The sequence below is a fragment of the Typha angustifolia genome, chromosome 1 (genome assembly GCF_048772165.1).
Source record: "Typha angustifolia cultivar Huaian chromosome 1, ASM4877216v1, whole genome shotgun sequence".
NCBI classification, from domain to species: Eukaryota; Viridiplantae; Streptophyta; class Magnoliopsida; order Poales; family Typhaceae; genus Typha; species Typha angustifolia.
The window spans coordinates 3833280-3859720 of NC_133239.1; the positions used below are offsets into that span (position 1 = coordinate 3833280).

General features: G+C 36.6%; 4 protein-coding genes across 6 annotated transcripts; all 4 read right to left on the reverse strand.

The window, feature by feature from the left end:
- Positions 1-3747: 3747 nt before the first annotated feature.
- Positions 3748-7787, reverse strand: LOC140764049 (uncharacterized). The gene is made up of 5 exons (XM_073102536.1): positions 7650-7787; positions 6460-6713; positions 6166-6377; positions 4862-5126; positions 3748-4116 (listed from the first exon to the last, which is right to left on the reverse strand). The coding sequence occupies exons 1-5, from the start codon at positions 7726-7728 to the stop codon at positions 3823-3825; spliced, it is 1104 nt and encodes a 367-aa protein (XP_072958637.1). The 5' UTR covers positions 7729-7787; the 3' UTR covers positions 3748-3822.
- A 3696-nt stretch (positions 7788-11483) lies between these two features.
- Positions 11484-14010, reverse strand: LOC140761283 (probable purple acid phosphatase 20). 2 transcript variants are annotated; one of them, XM_073098556.1, is made up of 3 exons: positions 13819-14010; positions 12656-12947; positions 11484-12559 (listed from the first exon to the last, which is right to left on the reverse strand). In XM_073098556.1, the coding sequence occupies exons 1-3, from the start codon at positions 13987-13989 to the stop codon at positions 11712-11714; spliced, it is 1311 nt and encodes a 436-aa protein (XP_072954657.1). In that variant the 5' UTR covers positions 13990-14010; the 3' UTR covers positions 11484-11711. The 2 variants fall into 2 exon arrangements, with proteins under 2 accessions (XP_072954657.1, XP_072954663.1); XM_073098562.1 differs by having other exon boundaries at positions 12656-12928; positions 13819-13951.
- Positions 14011-16126: 2116 nt separating this feature from the next.
- Positions 16127-20437, reverse strand: LOC140765456 (proteinaceous RNase P 2). The gene is made up of 6 exons (XM_073104567.1): positions 19465-20437; positions 19037-19138; positions 18774-18949; positions 17511-17631; positions 16895-16963; positions 16127-16809 (listed from the first exon to the last, which is right to left on the reverse strand). The coding sequence occupies exons 1-6, from the start codon at positions 20422-20424 to the stop codon at positions 16522-16524; spliced, it is 1716 nt and encodes a 571-aa protein (XP_072960668.1). The 5' UTR covers positions 20425-20437; the 3' UTR covers positions 16127-16521.
- Positions 20438-21240: 803 nt separating this feature from the next.
- On the reverse strand, positions 21241-25557 carry LOC140760154 (uncharacterized). 2 transcript variants are annotated; one of them, XM_073097102.1, is made up of 7 exons: positions 25312-25557; positions 25193-25232; positions 24136-24261; positions 23890-23963; positions 23666-23784; positions 22668-22751; positions 21241-21652 (listed from the first exon to the last, which is right to left on the reverse strand). In XM_073097102.1, exons 2-7 carry the CDS (start codon positions 25197-25199, stop codon positions 21547-21549), a joined length of 516 nt encoding a protein of 171 aa, XP_072953203.1. In that variant the 5' UTR covers positions 25200-25232; positions 25312-25557; the 3' UTR covers positions 21241-21546. The 2 variants fall into 2 exon arrangements, with proteins under 2 accessions (XP_072953203.1, XP_072953128.1); XM_073097027.1 differs by having other exon boundaries at positions 21243-21652; positions 24112-24261.
- Positions 25558-26441: the final 884 nt, after the last annotated feature.

Sequence of the window (26441 nt, forward strand, 5' to 3'; positions counted from 1 at the left end):
GATAATTTGTAGAAGACTTGTGGAAGGTGATCTGGTGGTCCATATAACATTTACTTCCTCTCAATTAGATTAACAACTTGTGCTACTTTGTTTCATTGTGATGCCCCTCTTATTCCTACATTTATCTTTTCATTGTATATCAATCAGCACATAACTAGTCCTGAAGAATTCATCACCTAAAGAAGGAAATTTCCCAAAGGAAAAAAACTTCACAAGACATCACATTGGATAAGTATCTCAATCCCATATCTCAAAACAAGAACCTTTTATTTTCACTCAAATCTCTAAATCTCGGACTAAATCACATTAGATCCAAGCAAGAAAGTGCTATCAGATCTCAACCGGATTCCAGTCTGAACGGAGTAAATCACACTGATCCAAGAAATAAGGAACCCTAACGAGGTAGATAGGATAGGGGAGAGAGAGAGAGAGAGAGAGAGAGAGAGAGGCGAACCTCCTCTCTTAGCGCGCCATGGACTCCTCTGTGGATTTCTCCTGTGGGGCTTCCGGTTTTGCGATAGGCCCTCCAAACTCATTCTTATTTGCGTTTAGTCCTAATTATCCCGATAATAAGTTCCTTATCGGCGGCAAACGGAATAATCTTTTTTTTCTAATTTTATCTAGAATAACTTTATTCCATGATCCAATAGGTTTTCTTTGTTGTGTGTGCATGTATACCCTTAAAAATCATTAATTTATATATACACCCTCTAAGTTGATATTTAATTATATGTATACTCCTCAAACCACTTGGTTTTGTATATATATTATGTCTTCACACACCCTATTTGAAGAGTTGATTAAAAAATATAGCTCTAATACTACATTAATGGAAAAGGAATATATATCATGACTTAACACAACCATAAAGATCATGTCATTCGAACGTATACAGTAAATATAAATATGCCATCCAGAAATTAAAGAAGAAAAAAAACACCTGTTTGCTATTCTAACAGTCTAATTGGTCAACTAATATGACATTAAAACAAGAGCAGTAAGTAAACAATACATGACTGCCAATAAAATGTATACCAGTATATAGCTAGTGACTATCGCCAGTATATTAATCGAGGACCATCTTATATATGTGAAATTTATAAGGTATTATTTCCTGTTTATCATCATGCCCTTTGAAATAGTGTCAAATGAACATCCCTGACTCATAGTGTTGTTCTTGAGATTTGATCTCTCCATAAGCCTCCAACTATCACATAGTTATATTTCACTGCAATATAAGAGTTTATGAAAGCAATACTGAGTTGAAGAAATATAGTGCATACATAGAACTATCGATCTGCTGAAAATTTTAACAATATGATCATTTGGAATGCATGATGACTAGAAAATTTGATTCCTATCCATTCAAATGAACTATTTAATCCTCCCAAGTTAACAAAACTCACATCTATAGCTTCATCATTTTCAGATGTTACTTCATAATGTTAGCAGATAAGTAGATCAACAGACCGATAACTTATGAGACCTGCTATGATCTCATACCTTACTATCACCTGCAAATGAAAATGAAATAATCTTCAAGCATAGCATCTTTGTAACTAAGAGTTAAATCTAATCATCCACACATCAAACAATTCCAATCAAACATTAATTATAGTAAGGAAAATGAGAGTGTATATATATATATAGATATATATGCCTGGTAGCTAGTAATAATATTATCTCCTTCAAGGAAGTAGGAAGAGGTATATATTCATATTGATCAACATTTGTTCTCTATCCTCAGTGGCTTCGAGTTCCTCCGCCGGCACTCGTCGACGAGGGCTGCCCGGGCCGACAAGAGCCCCTTCGGGACGAGCGACTTATCGAAGACCGAGGAGTCGATCCACTCCTTCAGAAGACTCTCCTGGCCCCATGTCTCCGGTACCCAAACCCTTCCTGCCATCTCCATCCTATGCTTCCTCAGCATCTCTCTCCCACAGTGCTCCTCTCCTCTCTCACGATCACCGCCATTAGGCCAATCCTTCGCAACCGAAGCGGGCTCGCCGGTCGGATCCGCGACCCGGGTCCGCTTCGGTTTCGGCTGGATTGCCATTGCCAAGTGATCAGGGGACGCCATGCATGCAGCAAAGATGGAGGAGGAGTTGGGACTTGGAATGGAGGAAATAGAGGTATGATTGAATGGCACAAAGGTCTTGAATTCAATGGTGTGGATGTTGGAAGGAGGGGGAGATGGGTGGGGGGCTAAGAGGACACGTTAAGGGAGTGGTTCATATGGTGAGCAAAGAGGAACGTGTCCATGTTAAGGGCTTAGGGCATGGGTGGCTAAACTTATATCACATAAGAGAGTATAGTTTGTGTGAGGTTGGTGATGGCTTGGGGGTTTTTGGACCAATAGGAGACGAGGATTTGATTAGGACGGGGATCCTCTGCGCCCTGCGCGTGCAGGGAATTCGTACACTTCACCTGGGGGCCCAATCACCGAGTGCCAGGTACTGGGTTGTGGACAATTCATGCACGCAATTTGGTTGGATATTTTTTGGTTGGTCGTCTCGCATTAGACGTAATAAAGGTTTGCAGGGATATTCTACGTACATGAAATTGTTATGCAATTATTATATTATTCAAATTTTAGTAGTTAATAACCAGCCATGTAAATTAATATACGGAGTATAAATCTTCTAATTTATTAAAAAAATAATAAGTTAAAAAGACATATAAAAAAAGAAGTAATTATGTCAAATTGCAGCTTAATTAATTTATTAGCGGGCGACATTTGATAATATCATAATTATAGTGCATAGGATACAAGCTAAGAGATGGCAAGCAATCTTAGGTTAGGTTGGCAACAACCCTAAAAATGAATGAACTTTAAATATGAAATTAAGTCTAATAAGTAATTAGTATGTAGAAATTAAGTTGATAGAGATGTAGCTTTGGCTTCTGATTCGTGTTTCCTCTTTGTCCACTTATCTTAGTCAGGCCTTAGCATTCTTGGGAACAAAATAAGAACAAACTTTGGAAGAAGACGAAGACTAGGTTGGGAATATCTGAGGTGACGACAATGGAATAAGCATCCTAGTGGAAGTTAGTTGAGATCAATCAATTTGTTTCTGTTCTATGATATGGACATTTCATCTACTTCCAACTTCTCCTCACCTCACTTTAATTTGTAGTATATATATCTAAATATTCACAGAAACGTGTAGCAAAATATTAAAATGAAGGTGAGGACACTAACCATTAGAAAACTATTTGAACTTTAGTTTTTTCTTATACCAAACTAGTAAAGTTTTAACTTAATCAATTGAAATACTAAAGATTCTTACGAATAAAACGTTGAATATTTCAGCGCAATTGAGTAAAAACATATAACGCTTATGGGTTCGGCGTTTTAGATATTGTTACCCTTTTAGTAATAAATTTGAGAAGAAATTTATTTTGATAAATAAAATTTAAAATGAAGCTACTGTGAACAATCACTCATTTGAACTTTGGTAGTTAATTTTAAATGGAGAGTTGGTACAAAATAGTATTAATCATGTAACAGTTTGCTTACTGTCTTATAGTACTTTTACAGTAAGCAGTACATGTCAATTGAATGGTCTGCTTGATTGCTGCCACAGAGAAGACTTTAAATGCTAACTAAGAATTATAACATAGTTTAAACATGGAGATGATATATGGATTCAAAAGATCAAAGAAGCTAACTGAGACATGCTATATCTTGTCATTCACAAAACACAGTAAGGATTGGATTTAGAAAAAGGGAATAGAGCATAAGAATGACCATAATTCACATATTATTTGAAACGAAAACAAGAATTAATACAGAGAGAAAAAATATATATATATGAGCTTCTAATCGCTGAGCAAAAGTGACTTAACAATAACATCAGCCATGCCGTCCGCCAAAAGGAACATGTGACCGGCCTCAGGAAGCTCATGGTAATGAATCCATGGCAGCTTTTGAGTGATATAGCGTGAGAGGCTAACTGGCACAATCAAATCCTGAGCACCGTGCCACAAGTGTACCGAGCCTTCGTTCCCGGGAAATGGGTTATTCAGGTCCATTGGGCTGTAATTCCAGCTTCCAAAGCCAACCATCATATCGCGATGGAGGCTCTCGAAATTTCCTTGTTGCGTTACTTGAGCCTATAAATACAGAGATAACAACTTCAAACTTAATCTCCAGTATCCGACAATTGACAATGCATTGCAAAAAAGATAACCATATGAGTTGGTACACATCGGATGACAAAAACTAATTGGCAAATAGTTTGTGAGTTACCAAATTAATACTCTGTTTGATTGGTTCAGAAATTATTCTTCTTTTAGGACACTGTCAGAACGGCTTCTTCAGCAAGATAATTTCATAGTAAGCGAGAAGAAAGATAGGTGATCATGTCATATCTTTGACATAAATCATAAATTTTATACTGAGTTTTTCAGGTTGTTACTGAAATCAGAATCATCAATTAATAAGTAGTGGTTGGTCACTGAGGTAACTTGCCCTTGATTTACTAAAAATCTGATAATTGACACAGCATTTTATAATATCAAGATCTCACCATCCTTTTCTGGCTCAGAGTACCACTGCTGATCTATAAAGCTTGTGATATGGCCATATGGGATTATTTTAGGGGTGACTATCTTTTATATTTGTGAAGTTTATTAATTCTGTAGGGGCATTCTTTGTCTCATTTTGGTTGCTTCTGTAGGCCATCCTGACTTTGCTAGACTGTACTTGTGTTGTTTTATACCCTTTATGAATTTATTGGTTTGTCACTATCACTGTTGTATTCAAAACAATAGACATACCAACTCCATCAACTAACTAAAATAAATTAGAAAACTAGGAAAGCATACAAATCGCATAAAGAAATAAGGATTCTCATACCATGAAGGGAGCTCTAGCTGCCATCTTCGGTAAAATCTTCTGGTCTTCAGCAGAAAAGATATCAAAACGACGAGCAATAACACTTGAAGCAGGAAACAAAGTTTGGCTGTTCCACCAGTATGTCAACCAAGGGGCGTAATGAGCAACTCTGACTGCCCATTGATCTTGTGGAAGTTGCAGGCCATAAGCTTCTTTGGAAATATTGGCAGGAAAACCAGACCACCAAAAGTTGGCCACAGGAGCAAGGAGTGCAACTCCTGCAAGCCTGCCACCATTTAAAATCCAGAATGTGAAAGAAAAGGGTGAGTGTATATTGAGCCAAAAGAAAACGAAAGGGATTTCCTATTTCTATATAGTGGTCTGCCCAAAACAATCGGACCAATATTCAAGAATATTCACACTGAAGGCTGGAATCATAAGTATAATTTTCCTGACCCAACAAAAAAGAAATTGGCCTTGCCTCACAAAGTCGAAAGAATGATAAACTTGGAGGGGCAGAGTGGATCGTACGTTATTGCAAAACATTGGGGCATAGCAGATTAGAAATCCTGGCTGAATTAAAGATAGGGACAGGGCAGCAGATTTCATACTTATAATGCTTATCTTCATAGCCTCCTTTCAACTCCTCAAACCCCTCTTGGGTAAGAACATGCATTGAAGAACTAAATATTTTTCTCACAATTAACTAGTTGAGGGACTACTGATGATTTAATTTTTAGACCTTCTCAGGAGTCATGTGGCTTCCTAAGCCATTTCAGCCACAATCCTGTGACTGATTGATATGCCTGGACACGCAGGAAACAGTTACTTCATCTGACTAATTGATATGCCTGAACACATAGGAAACAGTTACTTCATCTAAATTCAAAATGCCCCCTATAATATGTTAGAAGGAGAGAGAGAGAGAGAGCCCAAGAAAATCTACTCTGCAATTCTATCCCTTGCGATGTTGTAGAACCCTTATTCAGCCCCAACCAAAGGACCAATATTACATTGACATGCAAAATTCTTCATGGAGGTAAAATTTAGATCCTGAAATTCGCAAATGCGAGTACCAAGGAAAATTAAGTTGCATCTCCAGAAAATGCGATTTCTTTGCATGTCCAAGAAACAAGAAGATGTAGTAGATGAACTTAGAGACTAGCAAATCTATATAGATATTTTGTCGCTTTGATTCAACAGTAGGTCATAGAATACCTATTCATACTACACAAGAAAAGGAAATGGTCAAACCATTTTGTGGACATTAGAAAGTATTCCGGATCAAAAACGTCTTGTTTGGATAAAGATCATGGAAGACATACCGATGAGGGATGTACTTCAGACAGCTCCAAGTCATCTCCCCTCCCATAGAAAAGCCAATGACGTAAAATTTTGATCCTAGCTCCAACTGGTCAGCAAGTTCTGCAATATCCAGAGCAATACTTTTCTCTGTCTTTGCTGGGTGTGGATCACTCTCTCCATACCCAGGTCTATCAAACGAGATTAAGGAGATTCCTACTTCTTCGAGCACTTCCTGAAAGTTAACGTAGTTAGATAAAACTTATATGCATGGAAAGGCGTTATAGTAAAAGCAAGCCATGGCAAGTGATCAATACCGAAGACACTGGGATCACATCATATCTGCAAGAGTCGAAACCATGAACAAAAATAACTTTATATTTTGCTTTGTCCTTGGCAACACCAGATTCCAGGTATGCCAGATGCCTTCCATCCCTGAGTTTGATTCTAGTTGATGTAACAGGAGGGCCGTTTTCTGATCCACAGATCCTCGAAGGTGGAGGCTGGAGTGCTTGATAAGACAATGCCACTAAGGCAACCAGCAAAACTACTGAAACTGTTCTAAGTATCCCTGAAGTAAAATAAAAGAAAAGAGAAATTTACATCAAAACAAGTAGTACAAAAGATTGATGAATGCAATAATTATTAACTTCCCCATTTATGTAGCAAATATCATCCCTTTATTAATTTGAGAGATGAGGCAAATACAATGACAGATATCTCTATATGTAGGTTCTAGGAGATGCTTCATTGTGAAGATTAGGGAGATAGAAAAAACACTTGACTCTTGAAAACTGACTAAAAAAACACCCAAAATCAAGCTATTCTGTGGCAATTCCTAATGTTTAAGCATCTGTGAACGCAATTGTAATACCAGTTGAACTTGGAAGAACAACATTGATTTTCTAAAAAATACGATTGAACTTACTGTTCTCATTCATTGGGAGATCAGATAAAAAGTACAAACCCATTTTTCATCACTATCAGGTCAATAAAAACATCAATCTAGTTAAATAATAACTATGCATTAGAAGAATCAGGGGCAGGTGAGGCAAAAGAATTCCCCAACAAACTTAACCACCAGAAAAGAAAAGAAAAGAAAAGGAATTAACTGTTAACTTCCAAGTTAGAATAATCTGCAAATAGACAGACAATTCCATAACAAAATCTCACCAGAAAAGGTCTATTAATAATCTATCAAAACTCATCTCGCTGGTCAACGCACACCCCAAAAGAAAACAGAGTTGCCCAGAAAACCGAACTAAAGCCAAAGGCTGTCTAATCTTAGAAGACCATATCATGATCCAACAGAACATATCTATTTACTGGGAAACCCAAATCTGCAATCGAGAAGAACGGCTAAGGAAACCAGAACAACAAACTCAGCAATTTTTCAACGAATAACGAACAAAATTTTCGCCGCAACCAAACAATATCCATAGAAAACAACCAGACCAATCAAACCAAACAACAAGCTTAGAGAGAGAGAGAGAGAGAGAGAGGTCACCGTAGGAAGAGGAAGGCGCTTGTTTTCTCGTGTGAGACCTCGCCGAGGCCGCCGAAACTTTCTTCCCCGCCACTCCCATCTCTCTCCCTCTCTCTCTCTCTCTCTCGATCTCTCTCTCGATCTCTCGACGTTGGCCAACCACGCGAGGCTATTTATTGCTAAAAAAAGCTCCCAACCCTGTTCGGATTCGTACTCGCAGCGGATCCTCTGGTCAAAATTTTCATAACAAGGTTCTTCAATGGTCTTGTGCCACGTCGCCTTTGTATGGGAATTCGTAAAATTGATTTGGAGGGAGTCCGGCCCCCCTCCCTGATACCATCTTTTAAGATTCTGAAGACCCCAATACAGTACTCTAATAGGTTCTCTAATTATATTTTAATGACAATTTTGCCCACCATTAATTCTGCAAATAAATTAGTGTAGTAAAATATAAATCACCTTAGAGAATTATTCAACATAAAAAAAAGTCAACTCACTTGTCTACATGTGTTTTTTTTCTTTATTGGCCTATATAATTTCCTAAGTATATTCTTTTTTTAACTGACATTAGAATTTGAACTCAAATAATACTCATTAATCACCCATACATGTATCACAAACATGTACATAGAATTTGCATTAAATTAGGAAATTTAATGGCCTTTTAAATACCAAGGTAGGGGTAGGATTGTAGCATTCAAGCAGTTTCCTAAGATGACATTTGAAGTCCCCATCAATTGTAGTTGAAATTATAGTTGTAAGTCGTAATCGTACTATATTCCTCAATAATCTTCCAAAGTTTGTTCTCCTTTTGGAAAAGTTAACTAATATGATACTATGACAGTTATGCATTTTGTAATAAGATATATATAATCCTTCTAGAATCCCAAGTTAAATATTTGTGTCTCTTAAATCTTATTCTGACTTAATTCTTTTATGCTCTTTTTATAACTATTAATTTATTAGTTAAATCTAACGAATCATAATTAAAATCCGATTTAAATTCTGACAACACTATTAATCCCTTAAATAAATCATTTTCCCGGTTAAGGTTATTTTAGTAACTTACTCGAGTTTGTGAGTATTCTATAATATAATATTAAAAGCTAACTTATAGTGAAGAACTTGGAAGAGTTTTATTATATAATATCTTGTTATAGTAGTCATGTTCATGCATGTAGTTTTAATAAGGTTGGTCTAGAAATTAATATTGATGACTAAAACATTTAAAGAGTATAAGATTATCCCTATTATTGTTGGCCACCCAAGCTACTTAGAATAAAATATTAATTTAAATCAAGTTGGTCCACAAGATCTCATTACAGCCGATTGGTATTCAACTTGTTGAATTATTGGAGGAATAGTTGTTACATCCCCACCTCTTCGCAAGGAGGATTAGGTCAAACACATAGAAGAAGCCATGAGCCATTAATGCATGCATGGTAATCCGAGTATTACGCCACAATCCCCCTCTCACAGGAAATAATTTACTAGTTGAACCCATTGGATGATTGCAATAACCATATACACTATATGACCTAATATTATTCGCCAACTAAATTAACTACATATATATAATAATAATAATTATATATATGTAACGATTTTAATATATCTATAGTTAAAAGTTTTATTAGTTGGCTGGCAATATTAATATTCTTGTCACATATGTTGTATTGTATGAATGGGAGGGATTTTTTTTTTTAATTTTTGGCGTGATTAATTATTCCCCTCAAAGCTAATTAGAGGTCGGAATTTGATGTTTAGAATAGTATGTACGTAAATAAAAATAATTGGTGGGTATACATGCAAAAGTTCCTCAATGAAAATGATAAAAAAGAATTAAAAGGGAAAGAAAACAATGCCGGGTCATGAACGCCCTTAGTTGCCGTTAAAGAACAGTTGTGCTGTGGAAGTTATTTGCTAGTCAAGAAAACGAGAAGAGAAATTAATCAAAAGTGGAGAAGAAAATCTTAATATCGAAGGCAATTTATAAAATTATTCACGATAAATTAATAAATCTAATGAGGGATCGTGGTGGGTAATTAATCAATTTTCTTCTATTTTTGTTCTATAACTTTTTACTATTTGATCCTCACATTTTACTTTTAGTGCCTTGAAAGTATGCTAAATTAGCTTTAATCCAACAGTAGCTATAAATTTTGATTCCTCTTTTACATCTATAGTTTATGTAGTCATCTATATGGCGATGATCCATTAAGAAAACTAACGGGAAATATTTTTAAAAGATTAAAATTAAAATGCAATAGTTGAATGATAGTAACTTATATCTTTCTTATAATTACCATTACCCTCACAGCTACATGGAAAAGTCCACTTGTTATCCCTTCATTGTTATCCTTGTTCATTCAACGAGTTTGACTTTGGCAAGGAAGAATTTGACCTAAAACCATTCAAAAGCACATTTCTAAAACCATTCAAAAGCACATTCTTCTATGGTGTTTGACATTTAAAGGTAATCCTGTCCAAACAATTCATCACATGACAGTATGACACCACCAATCCTTCTCATGAAGAATACTAGCAAAGGATATTAAAATAAGTTATCATACTTCTAGTTCTCTTTGCCAAAAGAAAGGACATCTCAACAGCAGCTTGGCAGCTATATGTTCAACAAATAAATAAATATATTAGACCATATGAAGAATGCCAATTGCCATGAATGACTGGCATCTCCTGCTGATGGGTTTTGAATTGAAAAACAGTGGATCAAATAGCTGCCTGCCTGCCTGCCTGCCTTCATGCCAGGAATCCTTCAAAAAGGAAAGTAGATGATGATATTGACCAGAAAATGTCAATCTTTTATTCCTTCAACTGAGTTAAAAGGAAAAAGTGAAGATTAAAAGAAGTTTTATTTTCTTTAGATACGTAGTTGATTGAAGTACTTAAGCTGTTAGATTACGAATTGATAGCACGTCGGCTCATTAATTTATATGTCATTTGAATAACAGTTTGGTTAGTGGATAGTAATTTGCTCATCAGTTTTATCCTTTGAGAGCAGTAGTTTTTCTGTTCTTCAAGCTTTGAGGTGAAAAAAAAAAACTAAAGAAAAGAATGCCCACACTCTTCAGATCTATCCAAACAGATAATTTAACTTCTGACGTCTAAGGGTACAAGCATTTTATTCAATTGCCCTAAAAAGTCAATAGTGACATAGAGGATGTCTAATACTTTAAATTTTATGTGATATCTTCACACATCATGCTTCATTTTCCTATGAGAAAATTTACTTGATCTTCCCCCCTTACTTTATTAGCAGGACCATAATTGAAGTGGATGTCAAAGACCTTGCATATAAGCCCAATTTAGCTCTCAGAAAGAAAATTCCATGGGATTTGCAAACTAAAACCTATATATTTTATGTATAGATATATAATTTTTATTTCTAATAGTTGATGCTGAACAACTCCGACGTATTTAGGGTTGTCATAATCCTTTGCATAGAGCTAACTAAACTGGAAAGGAGATTGATATTCGATGGAAGGCCGACCGTGTGTAAATCAATCCAAGTGCAACATTAGATGTATACTAACATATTAATCATATGCATCTAATAACTCCAATTGCAATCACTTGTAAGTCTTGTTTGCTTTGAGTTTAGAAACCCAAACTGATCAAGAGACTCTTAATCTGGTTTAGTAACTAAATATTTTTTTTATCATTTTCATATCTAACCAAGTTTAAAGTCCTTAAATCTTGGGGTCCTTGTTCTCTTTAGAGGTCATAGGTAAAACAAAGTAACATCATTCTGTAGCCCTATCTATCTATAAAGATAAAGCCCAAATCAAGTAGGCCTGAAATGGCTAATCCACTGTGACCAAGTAAAATAGCCCATCAGCACACTAAATGGCCTCCATCCCACACCATTGATTCCTAGTAAAAGCCCAACACATCAAACCATACAAGGATCCATTTTATGTAAGCATAAATCTAACTTCAGTATGCAAAGATTAAGGCCAGATTACCAGAAGTTTTAACCACATCAATCATTCTAACATCTACTACACTTTTGATACAAAGATTATCCCCTCAAGTATGATATTGACGATCTTTAACTTAACTTCACCTCTTCTTACTACAAGCCGGATTAGATGCAAGGCTGGTAATCCAAATCTGGTCCGCCGCCACCGGCTCGTCATCATCATTCCTATGCCACGTCCACAGAGCGTGGGTCGCATTCACCACCTCGAACCTCCCATGCCCGAAGCTCGCCTCCCTGAACGCCGATATCTCAGGCTTCGGGTCGACAAAGTTATTCGCCAACCCCTCGCTATTCCCCCCATCCCCGATAGTAATATGCACCGGCCCACACGGATCCGCTGCGTTGTTATACACGCGCGCGAACCTCTCGTACGCGTGCACGTGTCCAGCAAATACAACGTCGACACGTCCCTTGTACAAGAGCTCCTCCATCGCTTTCCTCATCTCCTCTCCCTCGCCTTGGTGGGCTTCGTTGGAGTTGTACCACGGCGCGTGGATTAGCGCTATCGTCCATGCATTCTTACCCAGTCCGGCTAAGTCGGACTCAAGCCAGACGTGCTGGTCCGAGCCGGGGTTGAAGTCCGCGTAGGATCCGAGCATGACGACGTGGATCGATGACGCGGCGAGGTCGAAGGAGTAGTAGAGGTTGGAGGTGGAGTTGCTGAGCTGGAACGGCATGGGGTAGCGTGAGTTGTAGGACTTGAAGGGGTGGGGCTCGAGGAGTGGGATCTTCTCGATCTCGTGATTCCCTTGGGTGACCATCCACGGACGAGAGCTCGCGAGGGGCTCGATCAGACGGCCGAATGCATCCCACGACGGCTGGTAGAGGTCGGCATAGGAGAGGTCGCCGGGGAGGAGCAGGACGTCGTAGGGGGAGGCGGCGATGTGCTCCAGGGTTGACGTGGTCCACCCGGTTTGACCGAGGTCACCTGTTTCAATAAAAACAAATTTAATCTAAATGAAGGTAAAAAAAAAAAACTACACTAACAAACAAATAAAGGAGAAGACATGGAAGACGGAGTTACCAATGACCACCATTTTAAGAGGGAGATTGTTGGGTGGGGTCCTGAAAGAGAACTCCCGAGTAGGATTGGAGCTGCAACGGTAGTAGTATACGGCGCTCGGATCCAAGGGGCCAATGATGGCATCATGGATCCGACCCGAATGGTAGAACATATAAGAGTAGGACGAGGTGGATCCGATAGCGGAGAAAGGGTATTGCCCCGAAGAAGTACCATATTCAACTGTAGATGGGGCATCGTCATCCGTGATCCATGTCACCCTCATCTTATCAGACCCTACCAGAGATATATGCACCTTTTATAGTTTCAAAAATTAACACAAATTAGACCGGGAATAATCTTATAATAATACTAAGTTTTAGATTCAATAATATTAGACTAATAATCTAGGAAAAAAAAAATCAAATCTCATATCCGTGAAAGGAGTAAGTTGTATCGGATTTTATGCAAACTTCGGGGGTAAACTATAAATTTATGCCATTCTTTATTCTTTAATTACCCAACCAATTTATGATATCCGTTGTCTTTCGATTGGATTGGGAGCGGTGCCAACCTTTGGTCGAGATTCGAATCATTCGATGGAATCTATGCATCGGATTAAACTTTTCCTAAATTCCGAGGCTTAAACTGGCATCAAAATCATAACTGCCCACCAATATTTCCTTGGTTTGTTCAGCAACAAACGTTGGTCTGATCATCCCAGCAATTAAAAAATAAATTTAAATAACTAAAATATTCTTGAATTTGCTTTATAAGATTGAAGTAAAAATACTAAATAGATCAAATTATGAGCATTTTACGTATTTTAGTTTTTAAAAATTTAAAATAAAAAATAGTATATTATCTATTCTGTCATAGCTACTTAGGATATCCATATTGCCGAGTATAAAACAAAAAATGAGATTAAAAAATGGAGATCGTTTGTAATAAACTTTACAAAAAATATATAGTAAAATATATATATGGATCGATGTTTCTAAAATGATAAAAATACTAGTGATCACAAAGAACCTCAATATTTTCAAATACAAATCTCGGCCGCACTTTAAATTTAGATCTGGTTCCGCCCTTTCGACTTTTTCTCTCACAACAAATTGGAAATCGAAAGATCATTTCTCGCAAAACAAATTCGTCATCAAAAGATTAGAGACAAAAAAAAAATTTACCTGCTGCGGAGTGACTCCATCGGCATCGTCGTCGAGGGGAACGGAGACCGTCTCTCTCGGCTTCGGACGCACATAGGAGGAGGAGGAGGAGGAGGAGGAAGAGAGAGAGATGACGGCCAAGAGAAGGATCAAAGCCAAGGGAAAAGGAAGAGATAGCAATGCCTTCTCCATTATGGGGAGAGAGAGAGAGAGAGAGAGAGAGGGGGGGGGGGGGAGAAGTACTTATGTACGAAGCCTAACGGATCGGATGGAGTGGAGCAGTGGGAATCGATTCGGATCGATTTAGGCTTCTCTGTCAGTTTCGACTCTTTTCGAGTTATATCTAGGAAGAAGATGACACGTGGGCACGTCAGAAGAGGGCAAGTGTAACGAACCCGTGACTCTTGTGTGAATGGGTGCTCGATTTGGTCCTGAAAATAAATTGCAACTAGGATATTTTTAGGCAATTAAAAAATAAATTTTTTATAAAACATATTATCTATTTTATTATTTACACCCTATATTTAAAAATTTTATAGTTCCATACTTACTTTTTTCTTATCATTATTATTTAACACATTCCGTTAATTTAAATAGTATCAACAAAAGAGTATTATAATTTATAAACATCTAAATTATCCATATCTTTTTTAGATGAGAGACAGAAAGGAGTAAAAATAGCAGTAAGGATATTTTAGTCAAAATAACGTCAGGATGTAATATAAGAATTAAAGAAAAGAAGAATGGGTAGAGTTATAAAAATGAGTGCAAATTACAAAATAGATAAAATATAAAATAAAATAAAATGTAAGAGTTTATATTATAAATATCTATATAATAGGGTGTCTATCGTAAAATTTCCCTGGTATTTATTAAGTGTGCTCTTTTTGTTTGACGAATTATTTGAAAATTTTAAGAATAGCCACACATCGTCATACAGAAGGTTATGGTAAACTTTGAACTATACTATTTTAAAAACAATAAAGGTCAGATGCACAAGTAAACGAGGTACGTAGTTGAAGATTATATTAGAGACAAAAGAGAGAGAGAGAGAGTCATATAGCTACATCGACCAACGATGAGTAGTAGAGTAAACCAAAAGTATTAATGTTCGAACGCAGTTTCGAGGGGTAAAAAGAATAGATTAAAAGATTTGATCGTATAATTGGGATCACATAAATTGCCACATCCCAAGTTGTCTGAAAGAAAAATATCCTTCGTCGTTTTTTTCTAAAACCAAATTATCCTCTCTCTTTTTTTTTCAAATAATTATTAGTAAAATATTTTAATTTTAATAGTCTTTCTTTTAAAAAAAATTGAATAATTCAGCATTTTATCAGTAAAAGATAGATATATTTTTATATTTTAAATTTAGATGAACTATTTTCACAAGATATATTTTATGACATAAAATTGTGATGCTATATATATTTTATTTGTGGTCCAATTAAGCTTGGGTTAAAGTTATTACATTCATTTTTTTTTTAATGTTGGCAATGTCATAACACAAGTCCAAAATTAAATTATCAGTTAGAAACTTGTACTGAAGAATTTAATATTTTTAAATAATAAAACACGTATTTTATGTAGGCGTTGTCAAGATTCGTCTATAAACTTAGACTCCCACTATTGTCGTCAAGTAATACCTGGCTATTTGCCAAATTTTGTGCCACATAAATATTCTTAAGTTTGATTTCTAATAAAATGAGTATATAATAGTGCCGTGGTGGTTAAATGAGTGCTGTAGTTCGAACTGGAAAAGATGATTACCATATAAGTAGATCACTTAGTAAGTAAAAGGAAAGTGATTATAGTGTGTAAATATATACTCTTGCAATTTTATAGTTAGAAGTCATGGCTCAGCTGTTCTCAGAATCTATCTGTGACTTGTAGGAGTTGTGGAATCCTACATGGTTGGAGGGAAAAGAAGCGGAGAGCTTGACTTGTGGGGAAACAACACAATTTATGAGCATAATAACAACCTTTCAAAAGTGATGACGGCATGAAGGAATGTAGTCTGTACTCTTTTCTTTAGCCTTTCTTGTTGCAACGAAGTTTGAAAGATTTCTGCTGTCAATAAAAGACATCAATTCACATGCTTGTGCTGGCAAGTATCATATTCATATACCAGCTTGAGATTGTTGACTTGAAACAGTCTCAAGTTTCACACTGCTTTAGTTCCTGTGTATCCTGTCCACATATAGCAACTCAGGAAATTGTGTACAACTTGAGGCTGTTCCTTGCTTGTCTCTTCACACTAGATGAAGCAAATGCGTCCACGATAGTCTTGTTCACTAGTTGTTGCAAATAAATATTGATCAGATAGCAACAAAAGAAAATTTTGTTGGGCTGTGAGCCTCTGATCCACACGCAATTAGGTGTCTTATTTCATGGCTTAAACTTACATCCATAGGGCAAATTTAGTCACACAAAAGATACATATGTAGATCAAAACTTTCCTCTCTATCTTGTTCTTTGATTTCACTCAAAACTTTCAGAATAGAATAAATCTATCTCTCCAATAAGTACACATTTCTGACAGCACATTAGCGTACATCAAATAAAACAGCTGCACATGTTTATTTGGTGAAGTCAACTAACCACCGGTGGTTAACAAAATTGGAGACACTCAGCGCATACTCACCGGGAGGGAAATGAGCATTCTTCTCATTAGCAAGCAGGCAGGCAAGATGAAATTAAATTTGCAGCGGCTACTTTGATGTATCAAGATCTATATTTCCTTTTCCCAATCATGGACCCAGCTTCTTTCTCTCCGGATGACTCAGACAAGGTTTCGTTGCTGCACCATGGCAGAGATGCTGAAATTGTGGATGTACGGTTGTTATTGTTAGATGGGCACTTTTTATCGTTGGGTTCTAATGGTACGAGAGATTCTTGAGCTTCACCAAGACCTTCGGAAGACCCCAATCTGGTAATACAGAGCCAAGTCCTCAGTATCTCCTCATTGGACTTGTCATCTACTGGCACATGCCATGATCCTGTCTCCGATTCCTGTAAAGGAGAATATGAGTAACAGCAACGAACCCAAACTTTTTGGGATGGTAAAGGCTAAGTTGCAAAAAGATGACAAATATACCTGAATGGCTAAAGTATATGGAGGTGGCATCAAAAGCATCAAATTACCTTTATTAAAAGTGTATTTGACCTGCAGAAATTGGAACATTGGAAAAAAGATTATCACAGGCTGTCCAGTTATAATAACCTACAATATGACAAAGAAATATCTCCAATAAAGGACTCCTTCAGATTTAAAATTTCCTGAGCACATTTACTAGATTGCTGATTCATCAGCAAATATAGAACATACAAAAACTAATCAGGATTAAACACAAAGGATAAAAGAAAATTTGGTAACAATACGTGGGAGTTATTGAGATTAATTTTAGAAAGAGCAAGACACATGATCGACAACTAATCAATAGTGACATAGACCAAACATCTTTACTTTAGTGGCTTCAGAACATAAATGAACAAATAATGTATTGGATCTACTCTGAAAACCACATAAAAAAGAAGATTAACCTTCAAAGCAGAATTGTGTAATAACTGATAAACCTATAATCAGTGTCAACACCAGGAGAGAGAGATAAGTAAATAGAACTTGACAACTTGTGTGTGTGTGTGTGTGCATGAGAGGGAGAGAGAGTTCATAATAAGGCAGAAGAGTCAGAGAATCCATAGAGAGAACATACTTGATGACGTTCTTTCCACTTCGGGAAAAAAGACCTTCCCAAGAGCTCAAATATGTGATCTCTCATTTCATCATTAGTCACAAGCAAACATTTGAGTTTAATTGCTGCATAGAGCCAATACCTGGATATTAACAGTTGTATCGTAAGTGATAAAACAGACAAAAGTAGTAGTAACATAATGTTAACAGAATGAGCGAAATATGGTGTATAGAGGTCTCCAAGCATTTCCAGTATGCTTGAGAAGATGATTGAGACTCTTCCAATGCAACGATTGCTTTACAATAACATTTCTCAATATGAAATTTTCCTGTTTGATAAAATAATTTCATATATTTATTTGTGAGAAGAAAATACACTTAGAAGATGAGCCTAACAATTGGCCAAAATAGTTTAAAGAGTTCAATGTCATCAGATAAGATGTGTACCATAAATTTACTTGTTTTGCAAAACAAAATAATTTGTAAGATAAAAATCCATTCACTTAGTGAGTTCAACAGTGAGTTCAAAGATAATTGTTGAGCTTTAACGAGCTTCTTCAGTTTCTTTGCAAACTTTGTATCATACAAGAATGCTGCCGTCTCAAATAAAAGTAGTTGATATATCCAACATAACAGTATTCCTCACCAAGTTATAGTAGGAATATCAATCCTAAATGTGAACGTTTATGATACAGTTTTGGGCTTAGAAGGTAATAATACCTTCACAGGCTGGGAAAAAAGAAACCTAAAGAAGATCACCTTTAGACTAATAAAAGTGCAATAGACTGCCTCCTAGTCCATCTGACTCACAATTTTGCTGCATCTCAAATTAGCAATATAAACTATGCACTATACTTAACTAACAATCAATTGTAGTGGCATTTCTTCTCTTATCATAAGCTTCATAAGCATCAATAGCCTGTTATTTTTAAGTTAAAACCAAAATGTTCTCTGCCACAGTCAACCCAGCTTGTCCATAATGTTAACTTGCATCAGTTTGAAACCAATAATTTGATCGTTAAGATTATTAAACAGGGACAAACTGGCAATAGCATAATATTAAAAGAAACTGCAATTTTGACTCATTATTGTTTCCTTCTGGCTCTCATACAAGGCTGTAGGATCTCGAAGTGTCTTCCCAAATCCCAACAATTGTAAACCATAACGACCAAGCTTTCATTGACTTCTATACCAAAAATATAATAGTTCTTCCTCTTGGTACTGGAGACAAATCTAATATTGCTATGGTAGAAGAACTAGCAAGGCTGAAAGGAAAGAGCCTTACCAATCATCATTAGATCCAGTGGGTGTTGTGTATAATGCTCCTTCACCTCTCCAAGTCTCTAGTAGCTGCCTATTGGAAGGAACTTCCATGAGTGCTGCAACACGCTTATTATGCAGTATGATGAGTGGCCATTTGCTCTTGCATCCTTTCCGTAACTCTCTTACAACTGCATCTAGCTGCTCTATTTAGGGTTATTGAATAGAAGCATCAATAAAGTACCATGCACACGGATGTGTTGTAAAGAAAGATAATACTGTACAAACCTGAGATAAACTGAAGCCACCACTTGCGAAATTTTGTTGATAAAGTCCAACATTTGCCCCATCAATGATGGCTTCATACTCAGAATGCATTTCCAACCATTCCTACAAAGTATAACATATCAGAGGTCAATCTCAGAAAGCAGAACACTATAGACTCCCTAAAAGCATGACAACTGTCTACACATGAGACAGGAATCTCCTTCAGGACAACCCTTAACACTTGTTTTCACTCCATATTATATTATAAAGATTAAAAGAATAAAAGAATCTCCCTCACAGGATCACAAATTTACAACAGCCTGCGAGACATCTACACCTTGTTTCAAACTGTTAATACTGCTATTTAACAAAGAGGGCTAAATATGTGAGATTGAATAAGAAAAGGACATAAGAAATTAACATATTGACAGGAAGAAACTGGATCCAACCTGAAAGTTACTGAAATTTGACTTGGTTTCCCTTTCCATTGCCAAGCTAGCAACAGACTCCGCAAACTTCTCAGTCTCCGCAACATCAATGTCCACACAAGCTAAGCGCTGCCCACAACCGCCACAACGTCCCTCCGAGCTAACATTTGCACGGCGCACCTCCCACTGTCCTATCCCCAACCATCCGACTCCGTGCCACCCTCCTCCATTCATCAAAATCGCATCTTTCACCCGATCAACATCCCAGTTCGAGCTCCCGACCTCCGCCGCTTGCTCACTCCTAAACCAACACTCCAAAATCTCTGCCGTCGAACTACCCACAGCTCCCACATTGCTCCGCAACCTCTGCAAGTACTCATACACCTTATCCTCCCTCCCCACCTTCGTACTCGCATTGAATAAAGCGGCGATCTCAGGCTCCTCCGGAGTTACACCCATCGAAATCATATGATCCACCACGGAATAGGCCTTCTCCGCTTCCAAGTTCTTGCAGAAGGAGAAGAGGGCAGGGCTATAAGTCCTCAGCCGCGGCGCTAATCCGTACTTCTCCCCCATGGACTTCACGAGATCGAACGCGAGGTCCCCACCACCGTCCATCTTGTGGGAAGCAATACGGGCCATCGAAGTGATGGTGGCTTCGGTGGGCGCGATTCCCGAGGCGACCATGCGATCGAAGATCGCGAAGCCGGAGTCGACGGCGGCGGATCGCTGCAAGGAGGATTCATCTAAGGTTTCGATGGAGGAGGAGCAGAGGTGAAGGAGGGAATTGAAGTGGTAGGCGGAGAGATGGATTGCTCCGCCGGCGAGCTCGCCGGAGACGGCGGAGTGGTAGAGGGCGAGCGCGCCGGAGAGGTCGCGGGACTTGGAGCACGTGTCGAGCGCGTGGCGAAACTGGCTCTCTTTCGAGCTTGCGGTCTTCTTCGTCTTCTTCCTCGAGTTGGGGTGGGTGGCGAGCTCCATGTTTGAGAAGTCGGAAGTGTGCGGGAAACCCTAACTCTAGTGCTAACGGACTTTTAAACACGGAACGGGTTTGGATCAAATCCGATAACTTAAACGGACAAGATCCGAGTTTTCTCCCAAGGGAATGGAAAGGAATCTTGGTCGGCAGACTAATAAAAAGCTTTTAAAATTTTATAAAAACTATCACACATTTTACTTCTATTATCGTTAATGTGGAGCAACCCTCAAATATTATTTTATTGCCTCAAAAACACCTGATCGGCTCACTAATTACTAGTTGCAATACAGATGAGTTCAATTTATATAAATACGATGGTTATTTGATTATAGATGGTTATTTCTAAGATGCTAAAACCATCTACACACACGGTAGATAAGTACATATAAATTAAGATGTTAATGATAAGAAAACAAAATTAAATATAGTGTTTTTAGCTGTTGTAAATTTTAAATGAGGAACTGCGTTGCCCATATGGGGGTTTATATAAATCTGGGACAATTAACGTCAAAAATTTTGAAGGGAAGAACTCTATGTTAAAGATGGGAAAAACATTCATATTTTTTATACACTCTAAATCATTTCATATGGAAAGACATTTTGCAATGAAGTAACCCTCTCATTTTGAAGAAGAAAAAGAATTCAAAATATATAAGTGGTTCAAATTATTCGCTGTTTTCATATAACTTCGTAAACATACATACTTTGAACCAAGAAAAAGAATATAATCTATATATATATATATATATATATATATATATATATATATATCTTATTGAACTAAAAGAAATCAGAAAGTATATGTGGAAAAGGATATTAGAGCAGAGGGTCTATGAAAAATTATCCATAATTTTTATAACCAAATATTAAAAGTTAAAAGAGTTTCTGAAAATGACTAATTTCTTCTTTCACTTTTCTACCTATCAAACCCCACCGAAAGGAGAATGACCACCATGGATATTACACAGCAGCACTTGCTCTTCGCATAAATTGGAATAAGTCAAACATAGAAGTAAATATCCCCACATAAAAGAGCAAATGGCCTGCATGAATCCTTCAATAAACCTTCCAACTTAGCCGTCACCAAAAGAGAGCCTTTATCTACAAGAACAGAATGATCTGGTCTACCAAAAGAACCATTTCTTTCTGACTAGATGTCCTTTAGCTTCTTCTTGCAAATTTTCTGTCTTCCTTTTTGATATCCCCTGGTTTAGAGCTTCCAACCTTTTTCTGCAAAGAATGTAAGCAAAGACCAAAACTTGTATTAGGGGAAAAACAAACAATATTGAGCATGTAGCAAGCGGAATCTACTAGTGAAGGGAAAAGAGCAACTGTTACATTTAAGCAACTCAACCCATATCACAAATAAAATTATTAGAAGAGTAGTGGTAGAAGAGAACTGAATACGCATCATGCAGAATATTTTTCCAAAGAGTTTAAATTGCAATGCACTATGTCTAGAAGCAAATCATTAGAAGATGCATCAGGTGCATATGCCTGCCTCAGAGCTATTTCTTTGACAGAACAAATGAAAAGTTGGAATAATCTGGTAACTGTATCAAACACCAAATTTCCTGGCAGATGGTTTTATTCTTCTCTGTGTCATGAGATTATGTATCTTTTGTTATAGTAGTGAATAGAGCTGCAGCCCCAGACTGCCATGACAGATCCACACCTCAGTGTCTAAAAAATTGACATTACCTGACTATACAAGGGAATGGAACTTGTTATATCTGTTTCAATTTCTACAGAACTTTTTTCCTTCTTTCTCCTTTTTTTAGAAGAAAACTGGGAACAGACGCCATGAACAATTATAAGGAACATTGAAATGGATCTTGCAATCTAAAGGAATGCTGATTAGATTCAATTCCCATATTATAGTTCATTGACAATACATTATCTTTATATTATGCTGTAAAATAATGGTCTAACTCTACAGAGTTTACTCTGTTAGACTTAAATGTGCTGCCTTGAGATTTTTGAAAACAAGAGGAGATGGTTGAACATGAGAAAACATTGGAACACAATTTAGAAAAAAAATTAAGAAATGAAAAAAAAAACCCTTTCTCTTAATGCACACAGACGCACATACACATGCTTACTGCTTATACACATGAAAACATGAGGAAATTCTGGTAATAGTTTGTGAAAGTTCTAGTATGGAAATTAGAAAATATTCAAAGATCAACAGTAATGGTGAATGCTTCCATTTGCAGGAAAAGAAAAGGAGGCCATGAGAATTTACTTGGTATCCTCAAGACGTCCATGAAAGCTCCATCGCTGGCGAAATCCCTCCATGCCCTCCATTCCACTCGCAAGAATCAATCGCCTACACATTAAAGTTAAAAGAACATATGATAACAGAGATATGAAAATGGAGACCAAGGATGGACTTGTTCCATTATGTTCTGTATTACTGAAATAAACGAGGAGTTACATTCAAAGAAAGGATTTTGAAAATGTCAAACAAGATATTAGGATTTGCGATGACGAAGAGGCTAGGGAATAGGTGCTGCCACTTCCAACAGCATCAACAGACAGTGGTGCAGGCAGTGCTGTAGAAGAGGCTGCAGCTGCAGGATAGGAGCTAACAAGGAACAGATAGGATTAGGTTCAAGACAGATTGAATCTAGAGAAGTTCAATATCTTTACATGTATGGTTTAGGTCAACCCAGGCCACAGATATAAGCATGTCTGGTTATTGACAAAGGGTTTAAAATTTTTAGGAAAAATGCAGGCTTGATTTGGAAAGAACGCACCTTCAGAACCATAGTTTTGCTATAATTTGGGAAGTTATTACTTATTAGTGATGAAACAATTATATTACACTTATCCTGAAAAAAGAATAAATCTTATCTAAAAATTAGAAAAGGTGCTATTTCCTTATCAAAACAAAAATAGGCCATGAGAAAGACAAGTTACATGTACAAAGCGAGTCATCTCTTCTATTCGTTGTGTGCTACCTTTAAATTTCAGGACTTTAAATTATCAAGAAAAAGATATAATTTTGAAAAGGTATACTCGAGAAAACGATATCTACCAAAACATTGTCATTTTGCAATATGTACCAAGGCCTTATAGGACGAGTTCAAAATACAAATGCTCCACTAAATACAGACATGAGGAAATTTTCATATTAGAGAGATAGGAACAATCTTTTAACACATAACTCTTTACTCTTATCTCTTGTACCGATTAAACACAAATAGTTTAAACCACATGACACAAGCTTAAAAGTAGAACCTCTCTAGAAGTGTAATTTCAGATTGAATTTGAGAAGCTCTTTCCTTTGCTTCTTCTAATGGCATTGATAACCCCAATTTGTGCTCACTGTCCTGGAGTCTCTGTCTTAACTCCTTATCCTGTAAGTGGATAATCTCAGACACGATAAAAATGTAGGAGCAGCAAAAAAAACTAAACAAGTCACAGGAGGGTCCACATGACAGGAAGAAAAGGGATATACTGACCCTTTTCTCAGCACATTGCCGGTACAACACAATCTCATCTTGGCAAAATGGCTCAATATCATTGATTTGTAGACCTAAAAAATGGCCATACAGTAAGTTTGCTCCACATATTCATAATGGAAGTCCATGGCCTAATAAAAGTTTCATAAAATAACTGTCCCCAACTTAACAAACCAAAATGAATTTCACCTAATAATTGTAGTTGAAAAAATAGTCACTTACACAAGAAAAGATTCCGGAGTATACCATCACATAAATCAACTCCTTCAAGAACATGAGATGCAATTTCTTGTGGTATGAGAGGAGATGGTGGCCCCAACATGAGGTCATCACCCACAAGGATGGTTTCTTCCATAGTTTGTTGGGAATCAACTACACAGAAAAAAGCACCGGGAAAGAAAACACAATAAACTTAAGTGGGTTAAAAAAAAACTTTACTTAGAATCTCAGAAGAACTCTTTAGGTGTAGCTTACATTAGAGTATATGTAAGCATTCAAAGTCTAGAAAATGGAGAACTAACAAGATTAACCTTCTTTTAGCAATTTTATTTTAAGAGAAAGAGAGTTCGACGTTGGACATATCAATTCTTAGTTACAGAAACAGAGCACACAAAGCTATAAGAGTTAAGAAGGCCCCTTTATTCAATTAAAGTTTATATCACAAAGTTTTGCAAGTTAGCTAAATGACAAACTTGCAATTCGCCGATACATATATTCATGAAACACAAGAAAATATATTGCAAGAATCCAAGAACTTATGAACATCTCTTCACTTTAGTGTCTTATTCAACTTGTCACTCTTTTGATTCTTAACAACAATCAAAGTTTAAAAAAAAATAATTGTTTTGCTTCTAAATATAACCAGTATAATTAACGATATTACAGAAACAAACTGTTACACCAGGATCATAATACATGAATTATTTATTACAAGAATTTAGACAATTATGTCAACATACCAAATATAACCAAACAGAAAGTAAATTTTCATGAGGCAAAAGAATAAATAAGATATCTATTCATATAAGAAAAGTTCCAGTTTAATTTAGTCCAATTACCAATAGCAGCTAAATCAATCTACAAGCTTCTTACTCTCCATTAGTAGAGTACGTCATTCATAGAGAACTATCCTAATAACTATGAAATCCCACTATACAATCTGTAGCATTAAGAAGAAAAGGAACGGAATCTTGCTAATGATTTAAGCATTATAATCATGGATCTAGATAATATAAATCATAAGAAAATAAAATATGACCCACTTTAATACAAGGTCCAGGAGAAAGGCGAGAGTTTGGCATACCGTCCATGATTGCCGGATCAAGTAAAACCCGAAGCTTTTCCTGCAGAGAAGATAAGCTTAAAGAAGGAGGTGAAAGAAAATTGAATGAATCAAGAGCACATAGGAGCAACTATAAACACCTCAAATCAACTGAGAGCGCCACTCTCTTTTCTTAAACCCTAAACCCTCCTCTTCCGATTGAGAAGAGAAGCAAAAGGAGTGTTCGAGTTATTTGAGGTTTTCTACCCACTGTCGCGGTGTAGCGCCGCCCACCGTCGTTACAGGATCGCCGCCTTCCTCCAACTCGCCGCCGCTGCCAGACGATGGAGAGGGGGAGAGAGAGGAGGAGAGGGGAGGAGAGTGAGGCCGAAGGGGGAAGAGCCAGAAGCCCAGAACTCATGAGAGAGAGAGAGAGAATGAGAGAATTAATTTTCCAGCCCATTAGCTTACGGACTTGGGCCCGATCTGACCCAATAAGAAAGGGGCATGAAATTATTAATTATTTCCTTTATATTCGATCAATCTATATATTTTATTTAAATATATATTTATTAAAGATAAAATTATGAATAATTAGATAAGATAGCCAACACATCTATATTAATACCGATAAATTGCAGATGACAAATATACAACACTAACACACACATATTTAATATTTTTATTGTGTTTTTATCGTATGAATGAAATAAATTTAGACCTAAATATCGAGGGGTAAAATATAATTTTTATATAACACCCATAATACCTGTTTTTCTATTATTTAATTGAAAAACAAAACCAAAAAATTGAATTAAATATAATGAAAAGGACTAAGCTTTTTATCATATTAAATAGGGGGCGGGTAAACTAGCTGAGTTTGATCGACTCTATTTTTCGAGCCCCATTGTGATGCTCAAGCCAAGTAGAGCTCAATTCTAGTTTAACTCAACCCTTATCAAGCTGTCGGTCAAGCCTTAGAAGAGAAAAAACCCAGAAGAACTAGCTGAGATAACAATAGATTTGAATTATTAGATCACAACTTAGCAATTCCAAACTATAGACAATATAGAAAAATTGATCAAAAACATTATATATTTCACTTTTATTATTATTATTTATATTTTAATTTATCGATATTTATCATTCGAATCTTGCATTATATGATTATCAGAGTTAAATTTAATTTTATAGCACACCATAGAATGAAGAATACTTTGTTAATCTTAAGTTAAAAAATTGAAATACTTAAATTATCGCTCCTGAAAAATACTCTGAGTCATGCCTCCCT